The sequence below is a fragment of the Parasteatoda tepidariorum genome, chromosome 5, assembly GCF_043381705.1.
Source record: "Parasteatoda tepidariorum isolate YZ-2023 chromosome 5, CAS_Ptep_4.0, whole genome shotgun sequence".
Taxonomy (NCBI): Eukaryota; Metazoa; Arthropoda; class Arachnida; order Araneae; family Theridiidae; genus Parasteatoda; species Parasteatoda tepidariorum.
Genome location: NC_092208.1, coordinates 13,770,321 through 13,784,247, shown reverse-complemented (window position 1 = coordinate 13,784,247; position 13,927 = coordinate 13,770,321). Strand labels below are relative to the sequence as shown.

General features: G+C 32.6%; 1 protein-coding gene across 1 annotated transcript in view; it reads right to left on the bottom strand.

Annotated features, from left to right (window-relative positions):
- Positions 1-848: 848 nt before the first annotated feature.
- The window catches only part of LOC107454047 (voltage-dependent T-type calcium channel subunit alpha-1I), a 345,752-nt gene continuing 332,673 nt past the window's right edge, over positions 849-13,927 (bottom strand). Inside the window, exons 31-33 of the mRNA XM_071181078.1 lie at positions 11,147-11,422; positions 9,727-9,844; positions 849-4,127 (exon numbers count right to left, since the gene is read on the bottom strand). Coding sequence (XP_071037179.1) covers positions 3,415-4,127; positions 9,727-9,844; positions 11,147-11,422 — 1,107 coding nt within the window. The 3' untranslated portion in view covers positions 849-3,414. The remainder of the gene's footprint in view (positions 4,128-9,726; positions 9,845-11,146; positions 11,423-13,927) is intronic.

The following is a 13,927-nucleotide window of genomic DNA, read 5'->3' as shown; positions in this document are numbered from 1 at the left end:
TTGTCTTCTGGATTGGGTTCAAAATTACAAGGTTACGGAGTTGAACATTGGTAGTCGTAAACTCATAATTACGTCGGCTGTTCGACGACGGTTATAAAAATAATATAAAATTGTTGTTCAAAAAAAAAGTAAAGGAAATAAGTATGTCTATTTCGTTTTTTAGTCTTTTTATTGCTATTTTAGCATTGAATATGTGTATTTTTTTATATTGACAGGATCATCGTAGCAACAATTTAGTGTGCTATTATAACGTATTCGTTATAACGGGGTTTTCGGAGTCAGTTTACTCATGACAGGTTTCTTTAGCCATTTTTCAATTTAAGACATCTTCAAATTCAAAAGCATTTACTTTTCAGATAGGTTAATTGTTTGTTGAAGTTGAGCCTACCTCTATACTGTATTTTATAAACTTAAAATTTTTCTTAAAATCGCACATAATGTAACAAGCTAACAAAAATATCTCTAAAATATTTAACCGATGTGAACAATGTTGCTAAAGCAGCGTCCAAAACTACCTAGCAAAATGAATTAAGTCACCCCAATGCTTAAGTAAACCCGGATGACAATGCGCGAAAATCCAATCAATAAGATCAATAGTTATTCATGGTGATAATTTTTTCTTTGACTTAAGACTTTAAATTTAGGCACTGAATTGACTTTAATTTTAGGCACTGAATTGACTTTAATTTTAGGCACTTTTTTAAATTTAGGCACTGAATTGAATTAACTTTAAATTTAGGCACTGAAAATTGTCATCTCATGAAAAAAAAATGTTATGTTGAAATATTCGGAAGATACTGTAAAATAATAAAATATAACAAAATATAGTAAACAAGAAAAAAAAACAGTAACACTAGAGAATATTTATTAAAAAAGTTCTTTTTTTGTAGTTCACAATCTTTCAAACATCTTTATTTCCTCTCTTTATTATGGGAACAATATACAGGAATGCTATAAACTGTACATAGTGATAATTCAGATGATATAAAAAATCTTCACTCTTTATGAATGTAAATAACAAAATAAAAGATCAACTCCTTTTTTTTTCTTAAATCTTTGTTTCCAAAATACTGCTTAGGTTTTTCTTTTCTTTCAAATAGCAGACGATAACAATAATTTAGAAAAAAGAACGATAAAATATATCTTACATTCGATCATTTGTTTATACACTATAAGAGAATGAAAAAAGCTCGAAGAGACCAGCTTAAGAAAAAAAGCTTTCGGCCACTTTAGTATTTTTTTTTTGGCAACATCTCAAACTTTGTTTTGCTAATATCTAGAGAGCAGGCTGTTCATATCCGTATACATAAATTTTATCAATTGAGTGTTTTAGTAGAAAAGTTAAGTTCAAACCATTCATTAAAACGTATCACACTTTAGAGTTAACTTCTTTCATACTTAGAGTATTGAGCCTTAAGTACGAGTGCGGTCAATCTTCATTAATTGAGTTAAAAAAAAATTTCTGTAAATTAAAACGACCGAAGCACATTAAACATGCTTAACTCTTTCACCATTATCAGACTTTAATAATTCAAAATGCTTTTCAAATTAACATTTTTCAATAATTGTGTTTATGAACAATATATATTTCAAAATATATATCTGAAATTAAATGTGTGTAAACAGTTTTAAATGGTTGAGCTCACAATTTACAATGAGTTGATAAGAGTAAAAAAATTTTGTTTGAAAATGAAAGAAATTATGATTAGATTAAATGTGACAACCAAAAATGTATGAAATCAAGGGAAGATTTTCGTTTCTTTACTCTCGCCAAGAAATCACCAAACTTTGGCGACATCAGAGCAATGCCAAGCGAGATATACTTAGAAAAAAATCACAGAAGGCGACCAACTCGAAAGGTATAACTCGTATCTACTCCGGGCAAAACAATGCATATTTTTATTTTAAATCTTTGAGTGTAAAAGAACCCTTTGGTGCTTTGGTGTTACTAGTTGGCGTGAATAGGTATCGGTACGGAACTATACCACAGTTTCAATGATTTTCGTTGAAATAATTATCAACTTTGAAAGGTCAGTTACTGTTCATAATTCTTATTTAAAATTGCAGTACTTTTGCGAAACGTTATAAGTCTCTTGTTTTTCTGTTAATTTAAACAAGTTTAAATTTACTCTTTCTCCTTATTTCCGCATAATTATGCTCCCCTTTTGATACTTTAATGGGATACCTGCAAGGGACGTAGTTTATCTCGATCCTGATTGGTTGTTAAAATGTGGCATTTGTTTGCGTCAGTAACTCTTCTTTCCACTCCATTTCGAGTAAGCCGAGTCTGTCAAATACTAATTCTCTTAAGTATAAGTAATAAATTTTAAGTAATAAGTCTTAAGTACATTCTATATTCTTTTATAAAGATTTCAATTTTTTCACCATTTATTTCGTATTTAACACGAAGATGAAGCCAACGTAGTACATAAACAAACTTATAATTCATCGAAGTTGCCAGGATCACGAAATGAAAACATGTCACTGTTATAATAAAATGTATAAGCAAATAATAAATCTAAGTCAAGTAAAAGACTTATACGAAATATAATTATATTTCGACAAATTCGATGTGCGATATGGTGCTGTATTTCATTATCTTCCCGTTAATTAACATTCTAACTCATGTGAAGAAACTTAGCTCAACTTTAATGCACCATTTTGCTTATAAACGATCAGCTGGTGCTAACGTCATCGGTCACATCTGTGGATATCTGTGATCTTCTTCTTGAAGTGCAAGCAACCTCTTCTTGATCCATGACAAACATTTATTCAAAAGCTTTTTGCAAAAGCTGTTGATAGATGGTAGCGCATGAAATCTAAAAGTTTATTAAAATATTTATTGTAATAAAATAGACTTGACGGGATAGCCCCAATATCGAAATGAACTTATTTTCAAAGCTAGCCGTTCCTTTTTGCAAAGGCCTCTAATCTCACTGGGATTTAGGTATTGCACAATTGCTATGAGATTTGCAATTAAAGATTAATTTCGAGACATATTAGAAAAGTATGAACAGAGTTGATGCATTATCAAAAAATATCAACCGCATTAAATTAATTATGACCCATGAATCTAGGGTTAACCTATTAAATAGCATCAACAATTATGAAATTTTTTTTTTTTAGTTATTTGAATAAGCTTTATTTTTGTTATAAATTTTGCTATCTAAGTTCTTATCCATCTTAGCCCAATGAAATTAACGTGGTGAATAACTCCATATTATATTAAATATTTCCTATATTTACAATATTAGTGAAGTTTTAGTCGGTACTTTTATACTCCGCATTCATTCATTGTAATTAAATGTGAGAACTGATTAAACGAAAAAAATTATAATTGGCAACACTCATATTGTCTTTGAAGTGAACAGCCTGCTGTCAATAAATAAAGAAACTCGAATAGTTCAAAAATGGCTAAATAAACGTCAGCTCAAGTGAAGTTGAGTCTGTTGTCAGACTGCTATCATTCGGGCGATCCGAATGACTAGTCGGTGATGAATCAGTCGCTATGTGGGAAAGTTTCCTTCGAATGCGATTCATAATTAAAGGTGATTCATCACTGTGAAAATATTCGGCACCAAGCGTAGAAGAAGACAGGGAAGTTTTAGCATTTCGAGACGCATCATTAATCTCTTTTGATTGGTTCTTTTCAATGGAAGAGTCTTCACCAGGATTCATCTTGTTTGGAACAAAAGAGTTTGAGCATCGTCTGGTACCTAAGGACTCTATGAGAGCGCTGGCACTAGGGAAGGCGTCATTTTGAAGCACTGGTAATAAATGAACTCTGTCCGTGTTGAGAGATGCAAACACGCATGTCCAGTCGTCCAGAGGGGGTGCCCTGGAGTCCACGCTCCTCCTCTTGTCCTCCAGAGTTGGCACCTGTGTAGGAACGTTGAGGGTGGAGCCAAAAGAGGATCGGAGGGGCACGGGGCTCAAGTTGGCCACCGACACTTTGCTGTCTGTTTCATCAGGGGATGCCTGCCTGATGTTCACATTGGTGACTGTTGGCGATGTTGGCGGGTGCATGGAAAAGCCTGGCACAAGAGGGGGGAGATAGTCTCTGTTGATGAAGGCACAATCTGTTGTGCTTCTACAGGTCTGTAAGTTCAAGGACGCCCGTCGGAAACCTGCAAATCAAAGAAATATGTTTGCATCAAAGTTTGCTAGATTGTATATGATAACTGAACCTACGAGGAAACACTGAGGCATTTAGGGAAGTTTTGTCAGATAATCCATTGTTCCAGAAAAACTTTATCAAATTCCTTTCCTTCGCTAGACAACAACAAAAAAAAAAAAGAATTTAATAAATTTCTGAGAATTTTTATTTTCCATTGAGATCATATTTTCCAGCTAATCATTGTAATACTATTTCTTTGTTAAACAATTCTTTTTTTAGTTTAATGAAAAGGAAAACATCATTAATCACACAGGGAAAAAACAAACTACGGCAAGAAATAATGTTATGTTTATTAATTGTTTAAGAGATATTTAAACAATCGTTTTAACACTGGACATAGTGGTTGGCTCACTGGGCTGTCATTAGAAAGTACTGGGGTATACAAACATCACCGTTGACCTTCCAGTTTCAGATTGAAAGGGACCAGTTTGTCTAGGAAGTAAAGGGGGTCGGTGCGTAATGCTGACCACATGATAAAGCCTTAACTTCTATGACTTCCCTTGCCTACAACTGGCTGTTGCAGGAATGTTCTACACTTCACATGGAATTTTATTTAACTAAACTCAGTGGCGCGACAGCCCATAGAGGGCCAAGGCCTACTGTGCCCATCTCAGTTTTCTTGACCTTGGGCTCTGGGGTGCAGGAGCAGATATTCCGGTCAGATGGTCAGCCGAACTCGGAACCCCCAGTGTTTAGTTCCCAAGCATGCTTGGTACTCATTTATCGACCCACTGAAGGAATGAAAGACTGAGTCAGCCTTGCCCGGCCCGAGGATCGAACCCAGGATCTGTGGCACTGAAGAGCAAAGCGCTACCACTAAGCCACCGGACGTCGTTATTTTTTTTCAATGCTGAATTTAGAACGGTTTAATTTTTCATATAAAAATAAGTTTGACCAACTCAAATCAATGTTGATTTGAGTTGGCCCGTAATCAAATGCTCCTGAATAAATATTCAGTAGCCTTTGATTACAGCCCTCGCCTATTTCTTATACCGACAAAAGAAACACGCATAGAAAAGTTGTTGTTGTAGTTGTAGTTAATTTGCGTCGCACTAGAGCTGCACGATGGGCTATTGGCGACGGTCTGGGAAACACCCCTGAGGATGATCCGAAGACATGCCATCACAATTTTGATCCTCTGCAGAGGGGACGGCACCCCCGCTTCGGCAACCCGATGATCTGCACGCGAAGTCGAACACTTTACGGTAGAACAGTTTAACGACGCATATAAAAGTTAAATCAATTTTACGCAATCATTGTTTGAGTAAAATTTGAAATCGTGGTTATACATAATTGAGTAAAACTCATTGATTTATCGCAAGAATACTTCATTGACAAAAGTTATGCTGACCTAAGGTATGAATGCGAGCATAAATGTATGTATAGCAGTAAGTTTACTCCAAATCGAGTTAAGCGGTGTGACAAAATTATCTACTGATTATGGAAATAAGTCGTTAGACAACCACTATGCAATTTTATGAGACGATAATAAAGAAAATCACGAATTCTAAATTTTCATTGAGAATCAAGTCATTTGTCTTCAATGAGAGTTGAGTGGAGTTGTTTATTAAAATACCTGCTTGCTGATTAATTGGAGGATATTCACATGTTACCTATAATTCCTGGGATTTCTTAGGTATTGCAGAAAAAGTTAAAAACAAAAAAAAAGTTATATTTTTATAAATTTATTTTGTATTGAATATATAGGCTGACTATTTCAAAGTCATCATCGCGATTTTGTGGAGAAATGTGTGATGTAATCGTGCAAAGTTTTCGATAAATTTAAAAATTGCTATTTTTTAACCATCCCTCGCATCACAATTACTTTATTTTATTTTTTATTTTAAAACCGTCGTTGAACTGCTGTCTCTATTTTTAAATTTACAACTACCGAAGTTCAACTCCGTAGCCTTGCAGTTTTGAACCCAATTCACAGAAGAAAAGGGAACTCTTGGATCAAGTATTGGGAGAAATTTGCCTTCATGGAGGACTTTTTGATGGAACTAACCCGCTTTTGCGCTGCATGGAGAGGAAAACCACGAAAACTTCCCACTGTTGGCCTAACGGTAAAGTCATTCTAACCCATGATCTGTCTATCACGTCAGCACTGTGATCGTAAAATATCTTCAGTGGTAATACCACAATCAACACCTTTACTAATTTACTCTCATAATTTAAGCATTATAGCTTATGCCTCTATGTATTTTACACTATAGCTTCAAAACTTATATTTATTACCAATAAAACTAAGTCACTTATATTCTAAAATTTTAGCACGTATAGTTCCGTTAAGCACTTTCTGTTAAGTTCCCTATAATCTAAGCACTTTTAGTCTAGATATTGAAGTAAACGGAATCTCGATCATCAATAAACTATCTAGCTGACACTTTAAGAGGACGCTACAGCGCGGGAGAGACTTTTAATGGCAAATTATGATTCATTTCCATTGGGTATTTCAAATTTAGAGAAAAGTGATTTTAAATAAACCAGGAAGTTTTACATATTGAAAAAATAATTTCGAATTATCAAAATAAAAACAAATTATTACAGGATAGTATCCCCACCGCAATATGTAACCATATGCAAAACTCTAATGATGGTGTCTCAGTTACCCATTGCTGTAGGTGCTTTTTTATTGGCCAGAAAATCACATGGTAGGATCCAGTTTTCCCACATTAATTTTCATATTGGTCTTGGTTGTCATCAGCATAAAATTGATATACGCCGTAAAGGTATGGTTTTCCTCTAAATATTTTTGTATTCCTAATTTAAAGGTATTTACCTGTACTGTAATTATTACGTTTTTAATGTTGTTTGTACTGTTATGTACCTGAACTGTTATTATTACGTTTTTAATTTTGCTTGTTTTCTAAATTAAGAGTTTAAGAGGATTGTTATTATTATTATTTGTATTAGAATAATGTAATTCTACGTTGCATTGTAAGATAAAGTTGTGGTGAACCACCTTCTCACCAGATGGTAGCAGGGGGCACAGCCCACTAGTTTTTAAAAAAATCATTAGCTATGGTTATAAGTGGGGTTGGGCCCATCGTATCAAATTAATGATTTTGGCAGATATCTCTATCAAAGAGACAATCGAAAAGAGGCACAATATAAAAAACCTAAAAGAAACTTCACAAAAATGAAAAAATAGATCACGAATCAAATAAAAAAAGCGAATATTGTATTGACTTCAGTTCAGATTGGATTGAATTCAGTTTACTGATTCAAACTCGTAAGTTCAGTGTCAACAATTTTAGTTCCTAATGCTTGCAGAAATTCTTTAGACATTGACAGACTGATTGTTGTATGGGTTTTGAATAATTAGTTCAATTGGGTATACTATAGCCTAGGTCACAGGTTGTGTTATTCCTACTAAATTTAACCCATGAACGGCATTTTCTGCGAGCCTAACTTCAAGTCACAAATAAACAAACGAAGTGTTTGATCGTTTAAATAGCTGCTCGCCAGATTTTATTGCATTATAACGAAAAGTAATTGATATTCGATTTTTGATTAATAATTGATTCATGTGGATAGTGGCATTTATGTGGATAGTGGCATAGAATTTAGCATTGCGTCATGGTAAATGTTATTCCTACTAAGTGGAAGTAGTTGTGTTTTTTTATATTATACCCAATTCCTGTTGGCCAAAACTGCCTTGCCATGGGTCAGATCACCCGCAAATAGGAAGATGTGACCCAGTTTTCATACTCTTGAGAAATCATTAGTGAAAAAAGACAGTTAATAATTTAAGTGCTAAAGAATAAGGTAAGCAGCTTACAAACATTATGAACTAATAAACAGAAAATAAATTTTGAGAAAATAAATCAAAATTGGCCCTGTATTATTAGTAAATATATGATAATACTCTTTATTCAAAAGAAGTAGGATTCGCTTCGTATTGATTGTACAGTTTGTGGTGAACCACCTTCTCACCAGATGGCGATGAACTCTGCTCGCCAGATGGCAGTACAAAACTTTCCTGTCAAGGAAATTACTTTTCTATAAGATGGCAACATCTCTGTGTTCAAACCTTAGTTTCAAGAAATGGCAACNGTGAACTCACCAAATTACATTAATTACAGTTGTGATTAAATTACAGTTGAGAACTCACGAAGTTTGTTACAACAGTGTACTTTTAATTTTATATGTCATTTCAAAAAATAATTCATGTCCACTAATAGATCTTAATAATATCATAAGGGTAATATTTGGACGAGGGATGTGGTGGCACTAGTGTTATAACAGTTGTGAACTCACCAAATTACATTAATTACAGTTGTGATTAAATTACAGTTGAGAACTCACGAAGTTTGTTACAACAGTGTACTTTTAATTTTATATGTCATTTCAAAAAATAATTCATGTCCACTAATAGATCTTAATAATATCATAAGGGTAATATTTGGACGAGGGATGTGGTGGCACTAGTGTTATAACAGTTGTGAACTCACCAAATTACATTAATTACAGTTGTGATTAAATTACAGTTGAGAACTCACGAAGTTTGTTACAACAGTGTACTTTTAATTTTATATGTCATTTCAAAAAATAATTCATGTCCACTAATAGATCTTAATAATATCATAAGGGTAATATTTGGACGAGGGATGTGGTGGCACTAGTGTTATAACAGTTGTGAACTCACCAAATTACATTAATTACAGTTGTGATTAAATTACAGTTGAGAACTCACGAAGTTTGTTACAACAGTGTACTTTTAATTTTATATGTCATTTCAAAAAATAATTCATGTCCACTAATAGATCTTAATAATATCATAAGGGTAATATTTGGACGAGGGATGTGGTGGCACTAGTGTTATAACAGTTGTGAACTCACCAAATTACATTAATTACAGTTGTGATTAAATTACAGTTGAGAACTCACGAAGTTTGTTACAACAGTGTACTTTTAATTTTATATGTCATTTCAAAAAATAATTCATGTCCACTAATAGATCTTAATAATATCATAAGGGTAATATTTGGACGAGGGATGTGGTGGCACTAGTGTTATAACAGTTGTGAACTCACCAAATTACATTAATTACAAGTTGTGATTAAATTACAGTTGAGAACTCACGAAGTTTGTTACAACAGTGTACTTTTAATTTTATATGTTATTTCAAAAAATAATTTATGTCCACTAATAGATCTTAATAGTATCATAAGGGAAATATTTGTACGTGCGATGTGGTGGCACAAGTGCTCTTTTTAGTACATATATATTTAGTTGTATAATTTCACTAGTTCTGTGTCAAGAAACAACAATTATTGCGAAGCAATAACTGGGGGTGACAAGCGTCAGAAGACAGGGGGCTTAGCGCCCTAGTCTTGATAAAATCATGTAATAATTTTCTTGAGTTTTAAAGTTTTGGAAACATTTTTTTTTCGCATTTGAAATTTCATTGTTTACTTCTCATTTTTCTCTAAATTTTGAAAAACATTTGTGGGTGAATAAACAATTTGTCATGGAGGATTTTTCCAGCGGTATTGCGTTATTTCAATACTAAATATGATGTGGTGAAATGGTAAAATAAATACTTCTTTCTTCTCCAGCTTGAAATGGAAAGACAAAATTTGGTGGAAGGGAAGCCATTTTAACCAGAGGCTTATGGGATGCACTTTTCGATCGAGTCCTCTTCATTTTCTTGCACGCTTCCTGCAAATAATAGATTTCTTATTAAAGTTTAACTAGAGAAAAAATTAAGTATAAGCAACAGGGAAAGATTTTAATGTAATGTTTTCTTATGAGCCACGATGGCTCAGTGGTTACGGCACTGAAATGTCGTTGTGAAGAGCTAGGGTTCGAACCCCAGTGGCAACTTGGCATCCAGCTTCAGATCGATGTGTACCAGCTTGTTGTTGATGGATGGGTATCAGCTCGGTTGATTTGAAGTAATCACCATATGACCATAATCAGGTCATTATCACGAAAATTTGGAGACACAACCCCAGGCCCACAACGGGCTGTTGCGGAAATGCTTTACTTCTCAATCTTTTCTTATTTTTAGTTGGATTTTCCTTTTACATCATGCAAAAATCATCTGTTTTATTTTGAGGCTAGAGCTCCTTAGGTTTGATGAAGGATAACTCTTATTTTTTTAATGCTAATTAACAAAATGATCACACAATGAACAAAAAAAGAATCTCTAAAGTAGGAAATTAGCATTAAATTAATCAAATATAATAAATTATAAATGAGAAAATCTTGAATTCAACATAAACTACATTACCTGTATGCATGCTATTAAATTTTTAAAAGAATTCATTGAAAATCGGAAAAGTTAACGTCCATGTTAGTTACAAAAACTCTTTTGAGAAAACTCCATTTCAAGTTAGCGAAATTTTATTTCATTCTTACGATGTAAATGCGAAAATGTTGTATTTTTTTTTATTTAATTTAATTTAAATATAATTTAACTATCAACGCAAACTATTCTAACAATGTATTTACGAGTGTATACTGTCAATAAAAAAGAAATTAGAGAAAGTTTTATTTTTGTATTCTTCTTGAAGAATATTGACAGAGTTTTCATAAAAAATTTAATTTTTTATCTGAATACTTATTTTGATTGCAACAGTTTTTTATACTCTCTTTTAACCGCTTCTTCATATTTTGCATTTATTAACTTCGTTTTTCAGTTGTCATTGTCTTATAAATATTTAATATTATTTCTGAACATCTGGAATGGCCAGTAAGAAATATCACGTTTCTTTCAAAAAAAGTTTGAAAGTCTGCTTTTTTCTCAGTACTTTCTAAAACCGTTATAGGCTTCTAATTTAGAATTTTTTCAAATTCTCTTCTTTTTCTTAATTGTTAATTAAAGTTTTGTAGCTTATCGTTGTTGGACTTAAGTCTTTCGATTTATTTTTGAACTTATTATGTTTTTTTAAAAAAAATTGCTCTATTATTTACAATGATTTCATTTGTCAAATAGAAAAAAACAAACGAATATCTTACCGCTGACTGCTTGAGCTGCTCTCCCAACTGAGCAAGTTTCTGTTGCTGAACTTCTTCTGCGAGCTCTCTCTCCAGTTCAGCGTCCATCTCGATATCGTCGTCCATTTGCTTGTGGCTCTCTTCGAGGTGTTTCATGAGCACTGCAACAACCACATTCACGAGAACGAACTGAGCCATGAGGACGAAGATGACGAAATACAAGGGTGCAATTACTGGTGAGATGCAGCAGTTGCGTATGCATTCGCTCGAGTTGTCGCAGTTGTCACGCAACGTGTCCTGAAACAGAACAGATTGTGTATCTTGGATCAAGTGCAACAAATTTTTGGTGGTATTTCTCTTCATAGGAAGGAAACACCCACAAAGAAGTAGATGCAAACAATTTTCAGTCTGATTATACACCGTTAAAATTTTCATTCTAAAATTATGAAATATTTACCCCGACCTGCCCTAATTTAGGGCATACGGGTAAATGTTTATTAAAATCAAGAAAAACAGAAAAGTACATAAAATACAAAAAGTAACATTACAGAGTAACATTATGTAAACATTACAGAGTAACATTATGTAAACATTACAGAGTAACATTATGTAAACATTACAGAGTCTGATGGCTGTTGATGTATTCAAGAACAGTAAAACATAAAGTGAACCATTAAAAAAAACGTGTACCAGAAGTGAACATAAGAAAACATTAAAAGGTCACAGGTAAACGGAGGTCCAAAGTTAATATAGGTCAAAGAACCAATACAGTCGATGACAAATTGACAACAGGTAAGACAGAAGAACAAGGCGTAAGGAGCCAAGAAAATCTCAAATGTAAAACAAAAGGAGGTGAAGATGTAAAGTGGTAAAACAAACAATTATCAAATACAATTAAAAGGCGACGCTAAAATTTGCAAAACAAGGAAAGGCAATGTAAATAAGCCAATTAAAAAGCACAATGTAGTGAATAAATAGATTAAAACAGAATTAAAAAGCGAATAAGATAGATAAAACAACAAAACGTTGTCAAAATAACGGGAAGCGAACAGGCGGGCAGCCCAACAACCTGTAAACCCTTCTAAACCTGTGTACCCTTCTAAAATTATGGTAGAATAACTGGCATCTGTCTGTCCATCCGATTAACCGTAAAGTTTACGGTAAAGAACATTTTTTTCCTTCATGGTTTTGGTATTTGAATTTGAAACCATTTACAAAAAGTATAGTTATAAAACCATGAATACGAAACTATACGTTTTTTTTAACCATTTACAACTAGCATTTTTCAAAAAAGTTTAAAAAAACTAATTATTTAGCCAGACACAGCAGCTCGGCTTTTCGTCAGGTAATGGGCATTGGAGAGTGCCGGACACTGGAAATTCTTCATGTGTTGAAGGGAATATTGTGGTGTCAAAACTAGGACTCAAACTCCAGTTCTGCCAGTCATGAGATTGACAGATAAGCCCGTTCGGCTATGATATGTAAGCAATTGCAAAGAACTAAGTAACTTCATTTGGTGGTTCTAGTTGATGCGATAAAATTCTGGTTGTTTAACAGTATCAGGTAAAAGCAGCTAATAAACAGTTTTTCTCAAACTTAACAGTTTGATTACCATTTTATTTATGGTTATTTGACTGTTTTGATTAAATATGGTAGAATAACCATTCAATAAATTGTCATTTAACCAGTTTCTCAGAGAAATTTCGAACAGTGTAGAGCATGTAAACATGAAAATTGTTTTAAAAGTAATACAATTTTTTGACCTTCAATGTAATAGAACGTAATTTTACTCTCAGACGGCTTTGTTTTGTCACATTAGTTTTTTGTATTTAAATTATGGAATTTACGTAAGATAAATTTATGCAATTCTTTCTAAATCTAAAAATTTGTATTTAAACAAACCGAAAAATTCTCAATAAATGTTTTGATTAAATATGGTAGAATAACCATTCAATAAATTGTTATTTAACCAGTTTTTCAGATAAATTTCGAACAGTGTAGAGCGTGTAAAAATGAAAATTGTTTTAAAAGTAATACAATTTTTTGACCTTCAATGTAATAGAACGTAATTTTACTCTCAGACGGCTTTGTTTTGTCACAATAGTTTTTTGTATTTAAATTATGGAATTTACGTAAGATAAATTTATGCAATTCTTTCTAAATCTAAAAATTTGTATTTAAATAAACTGAAAAATTCTCAACTCCATAAATATAAATACAATCTTTACATTGATAGAATTAAAGATAAAAGTAAACACAAATTTAACCTAGATGCTAAATTATAAGACATAGAGTGTCTATTCTTCTAATAATTACATGAGCACACCGTTTCAGTGTTCCTAGTAAGCTCTTCAGTGAACAACGCGAAAAGAAATGTAGTTATTGCATAAAAATGTTAAGAATGATTCATTCATGGTAATATCTAATAAAGTAAGTAATATGCAGCAGACATTCGTATAAAACAATTGCTGAAGATAAAACTTATGATATACACTAAACTAATTATTAAATTTTTTTCTACTTGTGTAAGATATCTACTTTACATTCGCGGAAACTATTCATATAGTTCGAAAAAAAAATCGAAAAAAGATCCAAAAAAGAATGTTCTAATTAGATTTTGTAAAAGCCTGGAATCTAATCGAAACTAAACGAACTACAAGTACTTATTATTAATATCATTATTATTATAAATAAAAAGTTAAGAGAATTGTTGTTGGATTAGAGTAAAACCATAGTAAGTACTCATCAATTTAAAGGAAGAACATGATTATATCGCAAGAAATAACAACGAACTAACTTTCA